We start from the raw sequence: 21,160 nt of genomic DNA, 5'->3' as shown, positions 1-21,160 counted from the left end.
TAATTTTTCATGGATGTGGGATGTCTTTTTAATTTGTATTTTCTTCAGTTTCCAGCAAAGAGTTACTTTGCTTCTTGGATTTAAACACACAAATTGAAAGAGCCTGACAGAATGTAGAAGGTCACAGAAGCCCTGAAATTGGCAAAATAGATTTCATCGTTAGTAGAACTAGCTTCACTGATTTAGAAAAATAGAGGTGCACAGTGCTCTGGCCGCTCCTCGAACCTGTGTGTCTGCCAATGTTCTAACCAGGTGTGTGCCCATTGCTGCACCTCACTGCCAGGTGTTTGTGATATTGGTTGCTGGGAAAGAGTCGGGAAATCTCTGCAGCAACCATAGTCGGGGCCAATCCGGAGTGCTGCACCTTCATTAGACTCTTTCCTTGTTTCCCTCCCATACCCATTTCTTGAGGAGTCAATCATTTTAGAATAGATATTGTTTAGATCTGGAAATCCCCTGCTCCCCCCTTCTACTTTCCCCCCTGAGGACCTATAAAAACTGGGTCCTCTTTCCCCTCATGGTCGACTCCTCTACCCCTGCATGCGATATGAGTCGTCCCCAGAGCTCTGGCTTTCCCCAATAAAGCCTCATGTGGTTTGCATCAAGCTCAGTCTATCGTGAGTTCTTGGGTGTCCGCTATTGTCCTGAGGCCTGAGTGAGGGGCTCCTCTTGGAGTCTTTCAAAATAAATATTTTTATTGTTATTAATTCTTTAAGTACTATTATTTTTTTACTCTTCCTCTGGGATAGTTATTATCAGTATGTTGATTTTTTTTCTTGTCTTTTTAGAGTGTTGAGGATTTACGTCAGGACCCTGTGCATGCTAAGCAAGAGTTCAACCACTGACCAACATTCCCAGCCTTATTAGTACCTAGAAATCCGACTAATTTTGTGTGCTTATTCTGTATCCTATAACTTTATTTAAATCCCTTCATCAGTCCTAACAGGTTTTTGAAATGCTTTTATCAGTATATATTATACATGATGCTGGACTTCCGTTTGATGTCTTTATACATGTACATAATAAACAATTTTAACAGGTTTTTGTTGCTGGTAGTCTTCAGCACTTCTACGCTTAAGATCCTGTTGTCAGCATATAAAGATAACTTTATTTCTTCTCTCCTATGAAGAGGCCTTTTGTTCTGGGACTTTTATTATATGTGAATCAGTGAAAGCATGGGTCTTTTCTCTTTGATAACAAGCTTTCAGCTTTTAACATCTGGAACGGGTGTGAGTTCATCATATACATATTGACTTGAGGTCTAACTACTTAAGAGTCTTGACTGTGTATATGATTGTTTAAAAAACTTTTTATTGTTTGTAAATTTCACATTATGTACCACAATCCCACTCATCTCCCCATCTGTCCATAACTATCCTCCACCCTTCCCACCACCCCTCAAAAGAAAACTAGAAACAAAAATAAGAAAAGAAAGGGAAAGAAAAGAAAAGAGAAAAAGAAAGAAAATAAGCCATCTTGCTATGGAAGCTGGAGTGTGTCACAGTGGGCCACACATTACACACAGAGGCTTACTTGCAAAGGTTCATCATAATGAGCAATTGATATGGTTCAAGGTCTCTGGCTTCTGCCCCGCTATCAAATCTGGATTCTCACTGGGGTTCCTCTTAGATATCCTGTGTCATGGAGATCCTGCAACTTTGATTTTGCAGGGCTGGCTCCTTCACATGTTCCAGCAGTTCATAGATGGGGTAGATGTTGGGGTTGGCCAACTCAAAGCCCTGGATCTAAGCCTGGGTAGTAGCTTTATTGCTCACCCTGCCAGCCCTCCTGTCAGGGCCAGCTCTCCTGCTTGCAGCAGTCAGCAAGAGGCAAGACTGGCTCCTGCTCTCATACCATCAGGGACAGCTCTCCCATGTCCAGACACCAGAGCCAGCTCTACTACCCTGCCCAGGTTAGGTGAGGGTCTGCTCTCCTGAGTGCTACAGCCAACGAGAGGTGAGACAAGCTCAGCTGATCTTATGCCCTCTGGCCAGCTCTCCCAAGCTGCCCAGGCAAAGGGTGGGGCTGGTCTCAAGTCCTCCATCAGGAAGGGTGGAGTCAAATCTGCACAGCTCTCAGACATCAAGATTGACACAGGATAACACCCCAGATCAGGAGCATCTGCATGAGCTTTGGTGGTAACATGGGTGATGGACTACTTCTCTCTCTCTCCCAATTCTCCATCACATACATGCTCTTCTTAATGGCAGCGAGCTGACCATCTGCTGCCATGTGGTGACAAGCCTCATGTATATGATTTTGATGCCACCTGACAAGTTATAAGTCTTGTGGTCTTGCTTTACAATCACACAAAGCTTTTTTTTTTAAGAATTGTTTATTCTATGTATATGAGTACACTGTAGCTGTCTTCAGACACACGAGAAGAGGGTATTGGATCCCATTACAGATGGTTGTGAGCCACCATGTGGTTGCTGGGAATGGAACTCGGAACCTCCAGAAGAGCATAAAGCAGGGGATTTTACAATATTATCTTTCTCTGTTTTTCATGTCAAGTATTTTGAGATGCATTTAATACATTTTGAGGGGTAATGCTTACAATATTAGAAATAAATTAATTTATAAAAATATTTCCATGACTCAAACTAAATTTGAAATGAATGACTTATTGGCCATTTATATAGAAGTACTATCAAGTTAAAGAGCCTAATACTTGCCAGTCTTTGGCTGGGGCATCAATCAGGCTTAGATTTGAATCTTGACTTTGAACCTTGACTCTCTGGACTTTGAGAAAGTTGTTTAGCTTTTCTGAGCTTTAGTTTCCTCCTGGATAAATGGAAGGTAAAGTAAATGACATTAAATACTATGAACTGTCCTTAAGCTTCATACTAGAAAACATCTGCAAAAACACTTTGCTTAATGCCTCACATCTAATAAACACTTAATGAATGCCCTCCTTTTGAAAGATTCTGTTTTATTTTATGTGCATGTGTGTGTGCTTGAGAGTATGCATGTGCATCGCATGTATGCACGAACTTGAAAACACCTGAAGCACTCTGGAATTAGAGGAATCTGAAGATGTTCAGGAATTTAGATTTACAGGTAGTTGTGAGCCACTGTATAGGTTCTGGGAATGAAACTCAGATCCTCTGCTAGAGCAGTTGGTCTCTTAACTACTATGGAGCTATCTTTCCTGCCCCATAGCTTACCTTTTTTGCCTCCTTACCCTTAAATCATCAGTCCTCATGCTCTAAGCTGTGCATTCCCCCACTTGGGGTCTTTGACATTGTTTAAAGGGGTTTGACTGTCACAGTTATAAAGTGGTTACTAGTGGCATCTACCAGTTATGAGCTATAAATGGAAGTGTGTGTGATTAGTTGTCCGGGTTGTCCCATGCCATAAAACAGCCAAGAACTATCTGAACAAAGTTATCAGCAATGGTAAAGTTGGAGCAACCTTGCTCTAGAGCAGTGGTTAGCAAGTTATCTAAGACCATTGAAAAACAGAGATATTTACATTACAATTCATAACAGTAGCAAAATTACTGTTATGAAGTATCAATAGAAATAATTTTATGGTTGGTAGTCGCCACAATTTGAGAAACTGTATTAAAGGGTTGCAGCATTAGGTAGGTTGAGAACCGCTGCTCTAGAGAGTGCTTCCTTCATCTCAGATGCATGCTGGCCATCTCCCCCAGGGTCCTCCTAGAAGTAATTTACATACTAGAGTTCATATGAATTAATAATAATGGTTAAATCACACAGGAAAATTACTTGCTAGAACGTAATACATATAATGCCAAGCATTTTGAATGAAGGTTTGTGATTTGTGAGTGTTGCACTAAGTAAATATTTTACTATCATACGCTTCTTTAGAGACGAAAGTGTAGATTTTTAATGGGTAACTGTGTTAGCAGTTTATTTTAACAATGACTTGAGAATCATCTTCTCATTCTGTTTCTGGCTTTAACAGCCTGTGAAGTTTCCATATCGTTTAAATTACGTGAATTATTCCTTGAAACCACGTCATTTCTTCCCTCCCCATTAGTTGACTTTGGGCTTCTCTGTGCTCTCCTGAATTAGAGTAACACCTGGATTTATCTCCTGCCCATGCACTATTTACCTAGACATCCCCTTTGATTTCAGATTCGGTGATATGTTCTCCAGGTCCGTGTCTTTGAATAGCTTCCCAGCATTGTCCTGATCTGGCCTTGTGACTTCCTCTCCACCTTATCTCTCTTACCTCAACACACAGAAAAATCTTAATATCTCAACAATCCTGACCCATAAATGTTAATATTCTGGGGAAAACCAGGGTCCTAAAGCTTAGGTGAAGGTGTCAGAATTGGTAACATTCTCTTTGTATGGATTAGTAATGGCAGTGAAATTGACTTCAACTCTTCATTGATGGCTGAAAATATATATTAGACGAGTGACTGGGAAACATCACAGTTTCCACTGGTGGGCGTTTCCCATTCTGGCGGTTATTATTAGAGCAGGGAGTGGTGAGGGGGAAGGAAAGAGGGCAGTGGATTCCAGCTGGGAGCCAGCAGGGAAAGCACAAAGAGATAGGAAGTCAAGTGGGACTTTTCCTTCCCTGCTCAGGATGGCCCTTCCTACCTGGGGAAACCATGCTTCCCTTTCGCCTTTATGAAGCTATGGCAGAGTTTAGTGCTTGTCTGCTGAGTGAATGCTTGCATGATCTGGTAGAAGCAAGCCTGGGAAATGAGATGAATGGTATATGTGCCTTTTATGGCGTCATGAATTGTGAGAGCTGCCAATATAAGAAGTTGAAGAAAATGTGTTACAGAAAAGCAGCCTCCATCCATTGGAAGATCCTAAAATGGCTCTTCTGAACTAGAGTCTATATAACTTACACTATTCAGTAAATGGTAAAACAAGTCTCTCTCAACAATAACAACAGTTTCTAGCTTTAGAAAAATAAATTTATACTTATGAGCAAGTTTTTCTATATTTATAAAGCATGAAAAACTTGATCAGTAATTATTTCACAAGGACCCTCTAGCAATATATATCACTATATACGCAATAGGAATATAGCATAAACCTATATTGAGTCATATATATATGTATATATGTATATGTGTATATGTGTATATGTATATATGTTTATATATATATATATGACCTATATTAAGCAGTAAAGCAAATACTCCTAAATTTAGTTATCTGCTCCTCTTAAAATATATCTTCATCTGCCCTGTTCTCTACTATGTTTTACCATAATTCAAAAAAAAAAGTTGTCAATTTTTTTGAGGGGGTGTGTGTTATAGTACCAGTGAGATGACTCTGGGGTAAAGGCACCAAGCCTGACAATTGGAGCGACATTCCCAGGAAAGTAAGTTGTCTACTGAGCACCACACATGCACCCATATATGTGTGCAAAAATGAATTCATTAAGGTATAATAAAGGTTTTAATGAGATTTCTAAAGTAACGGTGTTCTTTCTGCAGATGACACAAGACCTTCTGACACGTGGCTTAGTACTGAGTAGTACTATCATTCATGCACACACATGCACATAACACACGCATGCACACACATATATGGCACTTAACAATACATCTGAGAAGTTTTCAACAGTATTTTTGCCTTTTTGAGTTTCGAAAACCAACCTTTAAAAGTAAGCTGTGGGACGCAGGGCTGGAGTGATAGCCCAGTGGTTTCCAGCACTTGCTGCTCTTGCAGAGGACCGTGGTTCAATTCCTAGCACCCACACAACCACCTGTACCTCCAGCTTCGTGGGAACTGGCACCAGACATGCAATAGTGCACATACCCACATGCAGGAAGGTCAAAGAATGCTTTGTAGAAAATCTTCAGTATTGTGAAAATGCACTATGGCATGGTTTCATACGACTTTCTGGTCTAGACCAGAAATGTAGTGTGCCAGGAAGAAAGGATGTGGGGGCAAAGGGAAAAATGCCACCCAGGCAGATGCTGGTGTGGCTGTGCATTGCATAGAGAGAGCCCTAGGCTCAGTGACAGATGAAAGGCTTGGTGTGGAAGCCCAGGGACACCACCCAGAGCATGACTGAGGAAACACTGTGAGAAAGAAAACCTGGAGGCAGGAGTTTGGCTCAGCAATGCTCAGAAAACTTTGTTGTTGGACTGGTTAAAAACACTATCACGGGGGCGAGGGGGACACTATCACACAGCTATGAAAAAAGAATTCAGATATATTGATTGTAGCCCAGTTCAATAATAATGGTTGTTAAAGGCTTATGCTGTCTTGTGACTAGAAATCTATCATTCTTCACTTTCAGCTACACGGGATATCATTTTTAACTCGGAACTATTGTCTGACCGAGCTGTATCTGAACAACAATGCAATATTTGAGATAGAAGGTACGTCTCAAACTTTCCCTATTGATTGAATGAATTTTCAATTAAATAATAGCTCTCAACTGTAATGATTATGAACAACATACAAAATAGCTTTCATCATGTCTACTAAAATATGTACTATTTTAAGTCACCATATGTACATTTAAATATTTAAAAAGTTACACTGTGTTTCTAGTTCATTACTATGTGTCTTGCTCAAAATTTCAAAGGGGTGTTTTTATAGTCACAACAATTTGCTACTGTACTGTGTAGTTTGAGCACAAACTAGCTACTGTACAAACTAACCTTAGCAATATTTAGGAGTAAGAATAAATATAGGAGCTATACATTGTCTTAAAATTTTTTATTGGCTGTGATTTTATCAGCTGAGTTCCTGTTCCCACTGACCTGATTTTATAATAGTCTCTATACTGACAGTTTCAAGCCACATATAAAAGTGTATTATAAGTCATAATCAGGAGACATGACAAATGACTGGAGAAAGTACTTGACTTTAAACTATTGTATCATGAAACCAAAATGCCATCCATTTTAACACCCATGGCAAGCTCTTATACTGTTAAGGAAGAAGACAATCTAATTTAGCTATGATGTAATTACCATACAGATTCATCCCATTTTCATTTATGTAAAAAAAAAAAGTAAAACTGTAAAATGTGCAATTCAGGAGAGCAAAAAATGAAGTACGGTTTCCCATTCTACAAACGGCTGAGCTATTGAAAAGAACGCACTGAATGGGCTAGATACTGTTCCTGGGTTTGCATTATTATCCTAAGGAACACTGATTCACACGTGCAAGCACACGTATCCCAAAACCGAACCAAAGCAAAGACAATAACTCAAACTGGAGATTGAAACAAGCAAAATCATTGCCACAGGAAAATGACTAACATGGCAACGGGAGCCAGTAGTGGCTCTCTCGCCCCACATAGCACATAGCACTTCTCGCCCCATATAGCACTTCATTGCTATATGCTTAGTCACAATTCAGGATATCACTAATAGACACTTCTCATCAACTATACTGCATTCTCTTGCTTAATTACAATATCTAATTACTGTAAGAATGTTATCTGCATTTGTCGATTTAAAAAATGAATTTCATCTGAAAATGTTGAAAACCTTGCAAAACTATGTTTGTTTTTTAGGCCTGCATAATTTGCCTTCACTGAATATTCTCCTGTTGCACCACAATGAGCTCACAAACATCGATGCTACTATGAAGGAGCTGAAGGGGATGCAGAATCTGCGGAGCCTAAGTACACCCTGTGCTTCTATGCTCTATATCCATAAGTTAAGACAGGGGTAGCACAGCACACTTGCTTTTCTTTCCGGTGTTCAAGCTTCAAGAAGCAGGCTATGTATGCCACAGGTGCCTAGCCTATTCTCTAGAATGTGACTAGACCTTTTAAACACACACTTCCCAAAGTAATTACTTGTAGAGTGATAGGTCATGTAAGATGAAAATGACAAAAGTCACAAAAAGGCAGGTATATATCTAAATCTACTCTTTTGGCTTTAGCACAAGAGTAGGTTGTATCGTTCATATTATAGGGCTATCCCTAACAGGTACATCTGTAGAGGCAGAGGTGAGAGAGAGGGTCGCCATTCTTGGGTGGGATTGTATTCACTCAGAGCCAGGAGAAGAGGGAAGCCAGGTTGATGAGTGAAATGGGAGGGCTATGGCATTTTGGGGGGAGTGGTAATGTTTTAAAGTTGACCGTGTAGTAAGTAGTTCAAATCCTTGCATATAATGAATATTCATGACTTGTGAATCTCAAGTGGGTAAATAAATATGGTATGCGATACATACTAATAAAGTAAGTTAGCAAATAACAAGACTGTTGAAGATTTCATATATATGAGAACAGCCTTCATTCACATCCATTGAGTCGTGTCCAGCAAGACGCTAACTGCTGAAATGAAAAGCAATATATACTTAGGAATACATTAAAAATGGTCAGTGTGAAGTTCACCTCTCAATAGGCTATAGCTCTAAGGGTTAATGAACACGCACACAACTGCAAAGCAGGAGGAGTCCAGGTGTTATAGATGGAAGCCCTTGCAGACCTGAGCTGAGAGACCTCTGCTTGTCAAGAGACAGGCATAGTCTCTTTTTCATCTTTCAGAACTGCCTGGATCTATGGAAACTAGTATTGATGGTGAAGGTTCTGGTCAGGTCAGCATGTAAAAGGACTAAGGCATCCGCAGCTTCTATTATGAGGAATATCTCACCTGCTTAATGAAAAATGACTCCTATCACTGAAAGTAGACTTTTATAAATCCAAATGGTAAAAATCACAAAGGCTTTGGCAAGTCCCATGATTACTTTAAAGATGTGCTAAGGCCACCTACCATTAAGAATTTTCTGAATTCTGATATTCCATCAGAGACTTGGATAGGTCTGTCTACTTGTCTTAATCCTTTCATGTCAATCAATATTTCCACAATTTTGAGTACGTTAGGCACAGACCTCTCTTTTATCTTTGTTTTTCTATAAAATGGGTTTATAGCTACCACCTAGAATCTCTTCAAACACTGAGATAACTCTCCCAAGCAATTCTTAAGAAAAATCTCTGTCACTGATGTGAGTTTGAAATAGGAAAAACAAATTGTTGTATATGTAGGATGTAAATAAAATAATTAAGAAGTTGTTTAGAGTATAGAATCTCTGCAAAGAGGTAAATAGACCCAGTACAACTGATGCTTTAAATATAGTAAACACTAAGTCTCTGAAGTCTTTCTTGTTAAGATAGTGTTCTCTTACACTGGTGAAGATACAAGGCTCAGAGATTTACAAAGTACTAATGTTGAAACACATCCGTGCCTTGTTTTATTGATCTGATCATTGATTGATTCATTCATTCATCCAATGTTTGTAATTTATTCCTTTTTTCCTGGAGGAAATCCCTGGGTCACCTTCCAATTCTGTATAAATGCCAGAGTTGTTGAAGAGAAACCTGATCTGGCCTCCTATTGGGTTTACATCTTGAACCCTAATTACTTAGGTTCATGAAGGAGCTCGGTGCAAAACTACTAGTATCATTTGCTGTGTGTAAAACTCAATCACTTAAGCAAACTTATGTTGTGAGACAACATACAGAGAACAGTATGCAATGTTGGCCTCTTAATGAAACAGAGCTGTACACTGAATCAAGATGCCTGGTTCAGAACTGAAGGTACCTGAAATCCAACCCCTTCCTACTTGTCAGACGTACATCTAAGCACGCAAGTACCCTGGCCAGTCAGGATTAGGGATGAAATGCCCACACTCTTCAAAGGCAAGTCTGGCAATAAGACATCCATCTTATTACTTGTTGTGACAGTTAAAACATCACCTCTACTTAAAACTGTGATGACATCATTCAAATTACAGTAACATGTCCCACCTGAGAAGCTTGGCATGGGGTCATTTCCTTGAATTCAGTTAAAAAGAAAGTGCTTTCTGGAAATGCACTCAGGAGATGCCTAACGTTTGGGCAGTGATGTCCACATGCTAGGTTCTTAGGAGCCTCATTTGCCATCTGAGACTAGACTCCACTCATTAAAATGAGAAAACTATGCACTGCCAAAAGTCATAACTCTTCTCAAGTAAGAAAACCATGTAAAAATCTGAAGTGTTACTTACTTCAGTCTCAAGTTCTTCTGAGGGTGAGAAAATAGCCCAGGGCTAAGGCTCCAACCCATTTCAGCATTGCACCCTCCTCTACCATTTATGAGAAAAAATTGCTAGCAATTGCCCATGAGACGGAGGGGCTGGGACCTTCAGGGAGGCCTTGAAGTCAGCAGCAGAGTGTGAGGTCCCAGTGCCTGGAATTCCTGTCTTCCAGGCCAGGCAGGGCCCCACCTCGTCTCTCCAGGAGGTCTACCTCTCCACACCCTCTCTGTGCAGGTCTCCTCTCCCCTTCTGTTCTCCAAACTGCAAAAGGGAATACTCCTATGTCCCAGCCCACTGCACCAGAAATGACTTTGTCTGCCTGCCCCTCTGCCTGCCCCTTCGCCAGCGTGCCTTACTTAGGGTTTCCATTGCTGCGATGAAACACCACGGCCAAAAGCAGATTGGAGAGGAACAGGTTTGTTTGGCTTCTACTCCCACATCATAGTTCATTACTGAATGAAGTCAGGACTGGAACTCAAAGAACGCAGAATCCTGGAGGCAGGAGCTAATGCAGAAGAAACCTTGTTCCTCCAGGCTTGCTCAGCCAGCTTTCCTTCAGAACCCAGGACCACCAGCCCAGGGATGGCACCACCCACAAAGAAAAGACTCTGCAGGCTTGCCTACAGCCAGATCTGTGGAGACATTTTATCAGTTGAGGTTTCCTCCTTTCAGGTAAACTCTAGCATGTGTCAGATTGCTATAATACTAGCCAGCACACAATAGTAAGTGAAAGCCATCGACCAGGTCCTTAACCCATTCTCTTGCTCCTACACTTCACTCTTAAGTGTTCTACCTTTCACTAAACGCACTTAGCAACTTGTGTTTCATCACAAAGGCCTCCCTAGTGGAGCCTTAGAGACAATCCCCAACATTCTCTCTTCTTGACATCAGCAATGCGCTAGTCTCTGCCTTTGACAAAAGGCAAGGAGAAGGATCCTGGGCAGAGGGGTGGATCTCAAGGCCTCGTCTTCCGAGTCTATCTTTAATACCCTTGAGGATAAGCTGCCTCTTCTAAGCAAGATGATCTACCAATCAAAAGGAGCTTCTAGGTCTTTCCCAGATGCTCGTGTGAGATAGACAATGGTCTGCTCCCTCCACTTTCCAGCTCTACTCTCTCCCAGTTTTCCTGTCAAGTAAAGGATGATTGCCTTAGTGCATGATATGGTAGCCCACAAATTTCAAAGCAGAGAAGGCTAACGGGAGAGACGGTGGTCCTGCTTTGTAGAACCTCGAAATCCACATGTCTGATTATTGATAAGCAACCTGAACTTCCTACCACAGGGTGATGTTTTTAATTCCTTCATTTTCATTTTTCCCATCTATTAAACCCGATTTATTGATTATATCACTTTCCCCCCTTGGAGACGGGGTCTCACATGTAGCTGAGGCTGACATCTAACTCCCGTTGTAGCCAGGAATGACCTTGAATTTCTGATCCTCCTGCCTCCACCTCCATTGTGCCTTGATTGTAGGTGTATGTTACTACATCCTTTTTTTCTGTAATGAGGAAGATTGAACACAGAGCTTCATGCTGGGCAAGCATTGTAGCTACTGAGCTACAAGCCCAGCCTATATCAACTTGTTTTTCTAAAGTGCTTTAAGAATATTTGGGTTCCTTGAGCTGGAAAGATGGCTCAGCTGTTAAAGGCCAAGGCTCATAACCAAAAAGACAAGGCTATTTGGGTCTGTTTCCATGCAGTCTTTTAAGTTCTGCTTTAAAATTTTTGGGTTTTGTTTCTTTCTTCTTTGTCTGTCTTTTTTTTTTTTTTTTTAATCAACAGGAGCCAATTATTTAGATGACTCTATCATAATTTTCTGTCTTCCTCTTGTCTTTCATTGAGAAACCTCCACACGTGTGACTCATCTAACGCAAGTTGCTGCGGTACAGTGGCAGAGACATTGTGATATATGATTGGGTAAATGTAAATTGCTTAGACTCTGACTTCCAAATTAAGATAAGCAAGACAGTGCTGGCGCCACTGAGGTGTACTTCGTAAGTAGCCTAGAGGGAAAGGTGGATTAACTAGTATTAACCTATTGAAAGCGAAAGTGTAAGCGAGTTTGCTTCCTCGCTGCTACAGGAATGTGCCCATACATCACACGACGCTTTCAGAACACTCAGACACAGGAAACTGATTTCATATCTCAGAAACTTAATTTATGGTAATTTAAGGACCAGCCATCCAAAACGCATAAATCCAAAAGGTTCAATACTTAAACTAGCATAGATGGTGTGGGGGTTGGTGGGGGAGGGTGAAGGAGGAATGGAAAGTAAGATTGCTTCCTGCTAAAATGCAAGAGCTAGAGAAGAGAGAAGGAAAAGGTTGAAATATCTTCCATATTATTTACTTTTGATCTCTGCCACATACTTTCTGTTTAAGATGAGATGGGCCATATACCACCCTGAGCATGGCCTTTGACTACCTAGAAGTCTTGGTCGCAAGCGATGTGGCAGTAATCTGGGTGTGGTGCTTTATTTAGCTGCAGGGAAGTGCTTGTCTGACAAGCAGAAGAGCCTGAGTCCTGTCCCTAGAACCTATGGAAAAACTAGACTGTGGTGGTGCATGCTTGTGATCTCAGCACTGCGGCAGTGTGGAAAGGAGGATCCCTTGGGTCCCCAGACGAGGCTAATTGGTGATAGGCTGCTCAGTGGAGAGCTTGTCTCAAAGGAGATAGATCAGATTATCCGAGGGTAATACCTAAGGTTGTCCACACAGGTACACACTCTTGCACTGGCACGAACACACCTACACACACACACACACACACACACACACACACACACACACAAAAGCATAATGAATATTTAACAAAAAATTATTTGAGTAGAGATTAGAAAATTCCAGGAAAAGAAGTGAGTAGTAGTGTTCTCAGAGGGAAAGCCGATGTGGACCACGATGAGTAAACACCCACAGCTGACAGAAGCTAAGAGGTTTCTCATAAGCATGACATGCAGGCAGCGTGGCTGCTCAGTGGCTCTAATAACCATATAAATGGGGGGGGGGTGTCAGCTCTGATTACACAGGAGAGTCACTGGGAAACTGACTTCTGCTCTAAAATGCAAGTGACTTTTTCCTCCTTCCGAATTCTCACTAAAGACAATCATGGTTTGCTTTTATGACCCTGAGGAGTGGCTGAAGCTATGGGGTGTGATCTCTTGTGGGCCTTTTCAGATTGGTCCTTATTTCTGGTTTGATGTGCATCTATGCAGTTACCTCGTCCGTACTGACAATTATTTGTTCCTGCTTTAAGTTCCTTTAAGAGTAAACGTTAGACCTTTTTCCCGTCCTTGTTACTGAAGTCTGGAGTTTTTTCTTTGTCATTTTCCCTCACTCCCCCAGTACACACACATCTGTCCGACTACATCTGACTCTGACTCTGCCTGAGTCTACATCTCCATTTACCTTTTCTCATTCCTCTAACTAGTCTTGTTGTGTAGCAGGTCTCTGCCATTGTCACTTCATCTCCCTTTAAAGCTCCTGTAAGGATTCAAATAGCCAGGAAAGCTTGTGTTGATAAAATCCATATCTCAATGTCTTATTACTGACAGAGAATACATCCAAGTCTTGTTTTTCTTCAATTTTTAATGAGTCTTGTTTTTTCAAACATGCCTCTCCAATCTTCTTTATGTTGCAAACTATGCATTTTAAATGTTAGTAGGTTTTTCTGGGCTTCTGATGCCTGATATTATCATCCCTTTATTAACAGCCCCTGTGTTTGATGAATAGTCTACAGAACAGTACTCTTAAATTTAACCAGAGTAAAGGAGCCACATTTCTTTGGGTGACACAGCTGTGTGGCAGCTGGAGCCCTTCGCTCTGCTGCCATCTAGTGGTTCTCTGCTTTATGTGTTTTTTTCAGAAGTATTTCAGATGCCACATTGAAAAAAAATCACACAAACTTCATTTCTCATTTAATGTTATCAGAGGATGCACAGATAAAATATGTCACTAGAAAATAAAACATTCAAAGTTTCTAACGGAAGCATTGTATAAATGTCCCTCCGTGCTGATGACGACGGATGATTACTTCAGAAGTATCAGGATGGGTACTGCTCCCATGAGGCCCTTCCTCCCCACCGCTTTCTTGCAAAGTTAGGTTCATTACCCATCTCTTAGCCACACAAGTCTTACAGAGGGATGTGAGATGAACCATAAAATCCACATCGGTGTAGCTCCTGCTGAGATCTCCAAGTGCTACTGGCATGGGCATCCTCTGAGCATGAGGACAGTGGGGTTCAGGAAGAAACCTGTCAGGACAGTGTACCTGTATCCACCCAACCCCATTACTCCTGAGACCAGAATAACTCCAAGTAATCTTTTGTGAAAAGCAGCCTCAAGACTTTTGTAGCTAGCATCTTGTTCTTCCCTGGCAAATTTACCTATAGACATTTAACGGTTTCCTCTTTTGTGCCAGATCTGTGTGAACCTAGTGCTGTTTCTAATGGGCATTAACAACCAGTGAACTTTGACTGACTGGATCCAACAGATAGTAAAATATGTGGCGCTCTAAATAGGGAAGTGTGTGGTGAGGCTGTGGCCAGACAGCAGGCACAGCTGCTCACCCTGCAGTGGTTATCCTTGTCCTGTCCCTGAGTCTTCATTGTCTGTCTTCAGAGGTGGTAAAGGGAACTATTGTGAAATCTGACATCTTATTTTGTGTTCTTCCTTTGCAGGTCTGTACCAAAACCCTTTATCCCAATATAACCTCTACCGATTGTATATAATCTTCCACCTTCCCGGACTGGAGTTGCTTGATCGGAAACGTAAGAATGCTTTAGGAAAAAAAAAAAAAAAAAGGAAGGGAGGGAGGGAGGGAGAGAGAGGGAGGGAGGGAGGGAGGGAGGGAGGGAGGGAGGGAGGGAGGGAGGGAGAAGAAGAGAAGAGAGGAGAGGAGAGGAGAGGAGAGGAGAGGAGAGGAGAGGAGAGGAGAGGAGAGGAGAGGAGAGGAGAGGAGAGGAGAGGAAAGAGAAAAGAGAAGGGAAGAGAAGAGAAGAGAAGAGAAGAGAAGAGAAGAGAAGAGAAGAGAAGAGAAGAGAAGAGAAGAGAAGAGAAGAGAAGAGAAGGAAAAAGAAAGGAAAAGAAACGCAGGACACCTAGTGAAAGAATACTTACAGCTAATTTGTTTATGTGGATATGTGTTTACTTACATGTTTGTACATGCACTACAGACCTGCCTGGTACCCTCAGAGGCCGAAGATGTTGGATTCCCTGCAAAGTTACAGATGGTTGTGAGCTACCTTGTGGGTGCTGTGAATGGAAGAGCAGCCAGTGCTCTTAACCACTGAGCCACCTCTCCTGTTCTTGACACCAAATTGTTTACCGCCTGACACTTTGATTGATTGAGTTCTTTCTCTTTTCTCTTCTCTTCTCTTCTCTTCTCTTCTCTTCTCTTCTCTTCTCTTCTCTTCTCTTCTCTTCTCTTCTCTCCTCTCCTCTCCTCTCCTCTCCTCTCCTCTCCTCTCCTCTTCTCTTTTCTTTTCTTTCATCTTTTTTTATTTTTGTTAAGACAGAGTTTCTTTGTGTAGCCCTAACTGTACACCAGGCTGGCCTTGAACTCACAGAGATTAGCTTGCCTCTACTTCCCAAGTGCTGGAATTAAAGGTGTGTATGTCCACAACAGGCTCAATGCTTTGGTTTCTTGTCACAAAAATGATTTATAGAGAATCTCTTAAAATACAAATTCTAAAAGTCATCTTCTTTGAAATTCTATATATTATTAAAATTGGCATACTCAACAGTGACTTCTCACACATGCCTATTCATTCATATGTGCATATATGGACATATATGCATGCAGTCTGTTGTGTACTTTTGAGGCCTAATTCACCCAAGCACATATGATCTATCCCTTATCCCATTATCTTGCTAGCTGTAAAGACTATCCTTTATCCTTTAGGGGTTGTTACTGTGAAGGTCTGCCCGTGAGAATATATCTCCTTCCCAGCAGTGGTGAGGGAATGCAGAGTGTCTCCTGTTGTCATGTCAGTCATATGCTGATATGTCCTAGAAAGTCTCAGGAGTGTGCTAGACCACAGGATTGAGTGCCACTATGACAGGAGGATATCCACTGAGTGCTTGTGAGATTGGATTAATAACTAAAATCTCCTTGCATAATGGTTCAACAATATTGTCATATATAAGTTAAACCTACTTCTGTGTGTATGCATGTATGCATGTTTGTTGGAGCACACTTGTATGTTGAAGTATGTGCACACATGTGTGCATGTATGTGCTATCAGAGGCAGAGTCTCATCTAAACCAGAGATCAGCGATTTGGCTGGTCAGGCAAGGCAGATTGCTCAGATTTTTTTTTTTTAATGACTCGGTATGCTTTTGTTAATTTTAAATATTATCTCTCTTTTCCTTTATTAGAAATTACAGAGAAAGAGAGAAGATACATGATTACCATTTTTGACCATAAAAAAGCTCATGTGATTCAATCAGTAGCATTTGGAAAACGAGTGGATGCCTCCTGGAACCCCAAGTTACCAATAAAGCAAAAGCGGGTCAAAAAACCTCCCTCAGGTACAGTGGAAAAAGAAAACTGAGGTGAAAGCTCTGTAAGCTTTCGGAACCCTTGACTGCAATAATAACTGTAACTTCCCTGTATCGTGAAGTACCTTCGAATTAATTTCCAATATTACATCTTATTTTCATATTTCCCCTGTTGATCCAGTGAATAATGTAATTTTCGCTTTCCCTCACCCATGTTACATGATTCAGTATGGTAATAGTGGCCGGGGAGAGGCGGAGATGCCTGAAGTCCTTGTCTAGTATCTGGTGAAGGAAAAAAATAAAAATAAAAGCATAAGCCATCATTGTTATTACCAATGACACAAAACAGTTTTCTCAATGGAGGGTAGACTCTTTTATGGTGTAGGGAAAATCTTAAGAAGAACTGAAGATCATTTGCACTTTTTCCAGCCAGTGTTTTGGTTACACTCACACCCAAGGTGTTACATAGAAATATTACAAATCATTTCAGTTATATTTAATTAGTTGGCACATATTTTATATAACATAAAATCCAAACAGATTTATTTTTCTCACATAGCAAAGGACACAGGAACAAGGTTCATGAAGTTAATGTAAAGTTCTGTGACACTGGAAAGAACCTTGACAAATTTGTCTACGTAATGTAAAAGCTATGGTGCCACATGGGGACAAAATTAAAACACAAACTGGAAAAAGCATTGCGACATGGAACAGGTGGACGCTGAGCCTGGCGATCCCTGACAGGCTTTCAGAATTCAATTTGTGTAATCCCAGTCAGAGAGCAAAGTATGCTGCCAGGCACAAAGTGCTGGCCTAGCATGCCCAAAGTTGGTTTGATCTCCAGCACTATCAGAGAAACAAAACAAAAACAGAAACTCCTAGCAGGGTAGCACATGATTCGTTCCTGTATCTGGAGGGCTGAGACAGGATGACCATCTGTTCCAGGTCAGCCTGAGCTATAGAATAAGATCCTGTGAAACCAACAAATAAAATCAACAAAACTCAGAGTGGGGTGGGGAGATGGGCAGTGAGTAACTTGCTTGCTGGACAAGCATGAGGCCCTGAGTTAGGATTCCCAGGACCAACAAAAAGCCTGGAGTGACAGCATGTGCCCATAACCCCAACACTGGGGGAAGAAAGGCCATGGGGTGACAGCCAGATCCCTGAAGCTCACTGGCAGTGGAGCTGAAAAAAAAATGGGTTCAGTCTTGAGAGAGGTCTTGTCTCAAAGATAAGGTGGCAGGGATGGAAGAGGACACCTAACGTGGCTTCTGGCTCTGCCTATGCACAGACAAGGTGTGTGTAGCTACATACACATATACATCACTCCATCTACACACATGCAAGTGAATCCACCTACACCACACACACACACACTAAAAGCCCAGTACATAAAATGACAAATGGCACAAACTTTCTAAAAAGTAAGAAATGGATACAGTTAAGTTAGCTTCAATTATTCCAAAGACAGGCAACCCAAAGCAATAAGATAGCATTTCCATCTGACACGGACAGGAAAAACTTTAAAGGATGAAAATGAGAAAATAAAAGCAGTGTGTGCTATTTATGAAACCATGAACTAGGTCAACTGCCTTGGAGACCAGACTGCAGTACCTTTCAGCATATAAAATGTCCAAGCTATTTGACATAAGAAGGCAATTTAAAATCTCTTCTGTGAGAGTATATGCACACATGGATAAGAAAAGCAGGCTCTCTTCATGATGCCTTTTTATAGTACTAAATACAGAAGATGGTTATTCATGGAGAAATATTGCACTACTGGCCATTCATACAATACAAACTATCCCAGTAGAGACTTATCCCATGATATAATATTCCTCTATTGCTCTACATTCTCACTGAACTGTATGGTCACCATTGAAATTAAGGCTTTGCTGGTCAGAGGGAAAGAGGAGAAGATCTGGGTCAAAACAAAGTTCCAACTGTACATGACAACCCAATTCTGGAGTTCTAATGTAACATAAGTATTGTTAACAATCGTGCGAAAATACCCAAAAGCCAATACAGTAGCTGTGTCAGATGCCAGATATGTGAACTATGTAACTATGTATGGAATATGCAACTATGGCTTGTTATTTCACAATGTGTGTGTGTGTGTGTGTGTGTGTGTGTGTGTGTGAAAACATCTAGTAGCATTCATAAATATGCATAATTGTTACTTTTCAATTATATCTCAATAACACCTTAGAGAGAGAGAAAGGGAAAGAGCCGGGGGACAGAAGAAAGAATCGGAGACTTGGGCAGCCACTTGTGAAAGGCATGGTGCCATGGCTCTTGGCAGTCTCCTCTCTTGTGGACTGGCAGGAGCTCACACTGAAGGCTTTAGTGATCCAACAGGTGCAGATAAGTTCTGCCTTTGGTGTGGTACCAGACATTCTGAAGAGGAATAAACAAAGCCATGGCCGACCCCGAGAGCTCCAGGCTATGGGGTCTGGCCCTTCAGCACTAAAGCTCTGGAAAATGGAGTCTTGTGATCTGGGATTTGTTTATTCTTTCTTTGAAGTTCATGCCAAGAGTCCAAATGGCTGAGATGGCCTTAAAGACTTGTCCTGACTACTCAGCAGAAGTTTCTTCTGTGTATGAACCTTGCTTATAAAATGGACAATGGAGTCCACCCAGTTGGATTTCCTTGGCAGCTAAGCTGATTCAGCATACTGCTTTGAGATTTGCCGCATATTAAACACTACCCCAAAGTCTAAAGCAAAATGCCTTACCTATTGGAAAATTTCAATTTTGTATAACTTATAAAGGCTTTTTTTTCCTTTTTGTCAATTTCCTTGAAAAGCTGACAATCTCATCATGTTTAAGTGCCAACCAAATGTTTGAAAAATACTAATTTGGAATTTTATTTTTAGATTTTGCATTTGGGGATAATGTTGACAAGTAAGTGGTTTTTTGTTTGTTTTTTACTTCTTTCCTCTTATTGACAGACTGTTTTATAATTGTCTCATTTCTAAATTACCCCTATCTTCTAAAAAAGATTTTAATTAATTAAAAGCCATTAGCCTTTCAATCAATAGAAAAATGGTTGTTTTTCTTTGACAAATGAGTTCCAGCTATGTGTTCATATTTGGCAAGTTCAGGCTTTTAATGTGATTATTATAACCTTGAGTAAGTGAGCAGGTGATTAGATTTATAAAACATTAAAACTTGTTAAGAACTATTAGCTATTCCAAGTGAGAAACTTCATTTGTTTGCTTTGCTTCTAAATATGTTCAGTAAAGTTGATTATCATATAGATTAACATTTTATATCCACTAGAATTTACATTTCCCAAAGCAAATAGTTCATTAATTCTACAGAGGACATTTCAAATTCATGAATACTAATGAACTTTAAAACCATTACTTTTCTAAGTATGAGTGTTTTCTTTAGATTCAATGTTAAAAAATATTCTCATAACATAAAAGATATGTAAAAAAAATAACTTCAAATAAAAGGTTTACAATATCAATATGCATGATACCAGAAAGTATTTCCAGCTCGTCTTTTAACAATTTTCCACTAGGAATACATGAGCATGTGAGACTTTTATAATAGATCCTGAAATATACCCAGACGCTCCACTTTACAAATAAACCACGTACACAATAAAAGTTGTGTCCCCTGGCCTGAAAGCCATGTCAGTAAAGTTCACAATTTTGGTGAGAAATTATGCGATTTATTCATTTAAATAAAAACTTCAGGGCTTTAGGTGTGCTCCAGAGGTAAATAAAACACTTCCCTAGGAAGTATATGGTCCTGGTCACCACACTCCACACACACACACACACACACACACACACACACACACACACACACACACGCAGACACTCGCACAGGAAGTCACGCTGGCCAGACGCTTGTTTTTGACGTAACTGCTACCTTCTCAGGACACTGTTTGATGACCCAGAAGATGCTGTGTTTGTAAGATCCACGAAGAGATCCCTGATGACGTTCACCAGCATGAACTGGAACACCGTTCTAACACGAAGTGAAAAGTATGACCAGAAGAAAAAGAGCTCGGCCGCTGAGATGCTCATGATTTCCCTGCGGTAACGAGCACTTCCGGAAACTCCCGGTGCTGTTCGCTCACTCGTTAGAACACTCCCTCGATTTAGCTCCGTGTACATTTGTTGCTACCCGAATTTTTAAAATAGAAGAGTCAGTAGTGAAAAATGTTTCATAATGTAAAAATTGTATATGAGTTACCCACGTATAAAAAATAAAGCCATTTTTTTCCTCCCAGCCACTCACTTCTCAACAGTAATGACTCTGAGATTACTTATTATTAACTGCCTAGCTCATACACTTCTGCTCGTTGTCCGACTTGCTCTTAACTTATTACCCCTTTTATTCTAACCTAGGTTCAACTGCATGGCTGGTTTCTTCTCCTTTTTACATCTGTCTCCTAGAAATTCTGGTGTGTGTGTGTGTGTGTGTGTGTGCGCGCAAATCTCCCTTTTTATTTTCACCTGAATTCATTTTCCTGCTGGTTTATACGTCTCCTTAGCATTCTGGGGTGAATCTCTCATACCACTGACACTAATTCCAGAATTCTCTCTATCCCCATGGGATATCTTCGTACTTCCTTCTGCCTCAGCTCATTGGCCATAAACCTTTTTATTGACAGGTGATGCTTATTAGAGATTCTCTCTACACTCATGGATATAGGACTGT

General features: G+C 40.7%; 1 protein-coding gene across 7 annotated transcripts in view; it reads left to right on the top strand.

Annotated features, from left to right (window-relative positions):
- Lrrc72 (leucine rich repeat containing 72) overlaps positions 1-20,746 on the top strand; it is a 48,068-nt gene extending 27,322 nt beyond the window's left edge. The window contains exons 4-9 of one of the 7 annotated variants that reach the window (NM_001361098.1): positions 6,244-6,325; positions 7,474-7,584; positions 14,659-14,748; positions 16,358-16,510; positions 19,357-19,384; positions 20,374-20,746. In NM_001361098.1, coding sequence (NP_001348027.1) covers positions 6,244-6,325; positions 7,474-7,584; positions 14,659-14,748; positions 16,358-16,510; positions 19,357-19,384; positions 20,374-20,539 — 630 coding nt within the window. In that variant the 3' untranslated portion in view covers positions 20,540-20,746. Of the gene's footprint in view, positions 1-6,243; positions 6,326-7,473; positions 7,585-10,855; positions 11,266-11,824; positions 11,977-14,658; positions 14,749-15,153; positions 15,377-16,357; positions 16,511-19,356; positions 19,385-20,373 lie in introns of those variants that run through there. The other 6 variants (XM_006515213.2, XM_030246922.1, XM_030246923.1 and 3 more) reach the window with 6 other exon arrangements.
- Positions 20,747-21,160: the final 414 nt, after the last annotated feature.

The sequence above is a fragment of the Mus musculus genome, chromosome 12 (genome assembly GCF_000001635.26).
Source record: "Mus musculus strain C57BL/6J chromosome 12, GRCm38.p6 C57BL/6J".
Taxonomy (NCBI): Eukaryota; Metazoa; Chordata; class Mammalia; order Rodentia; family Muridae; genus Mus; species Mus musculus.
This window is presented reverse-complemented; position numbering and strand designations above follow the sequence as displayed.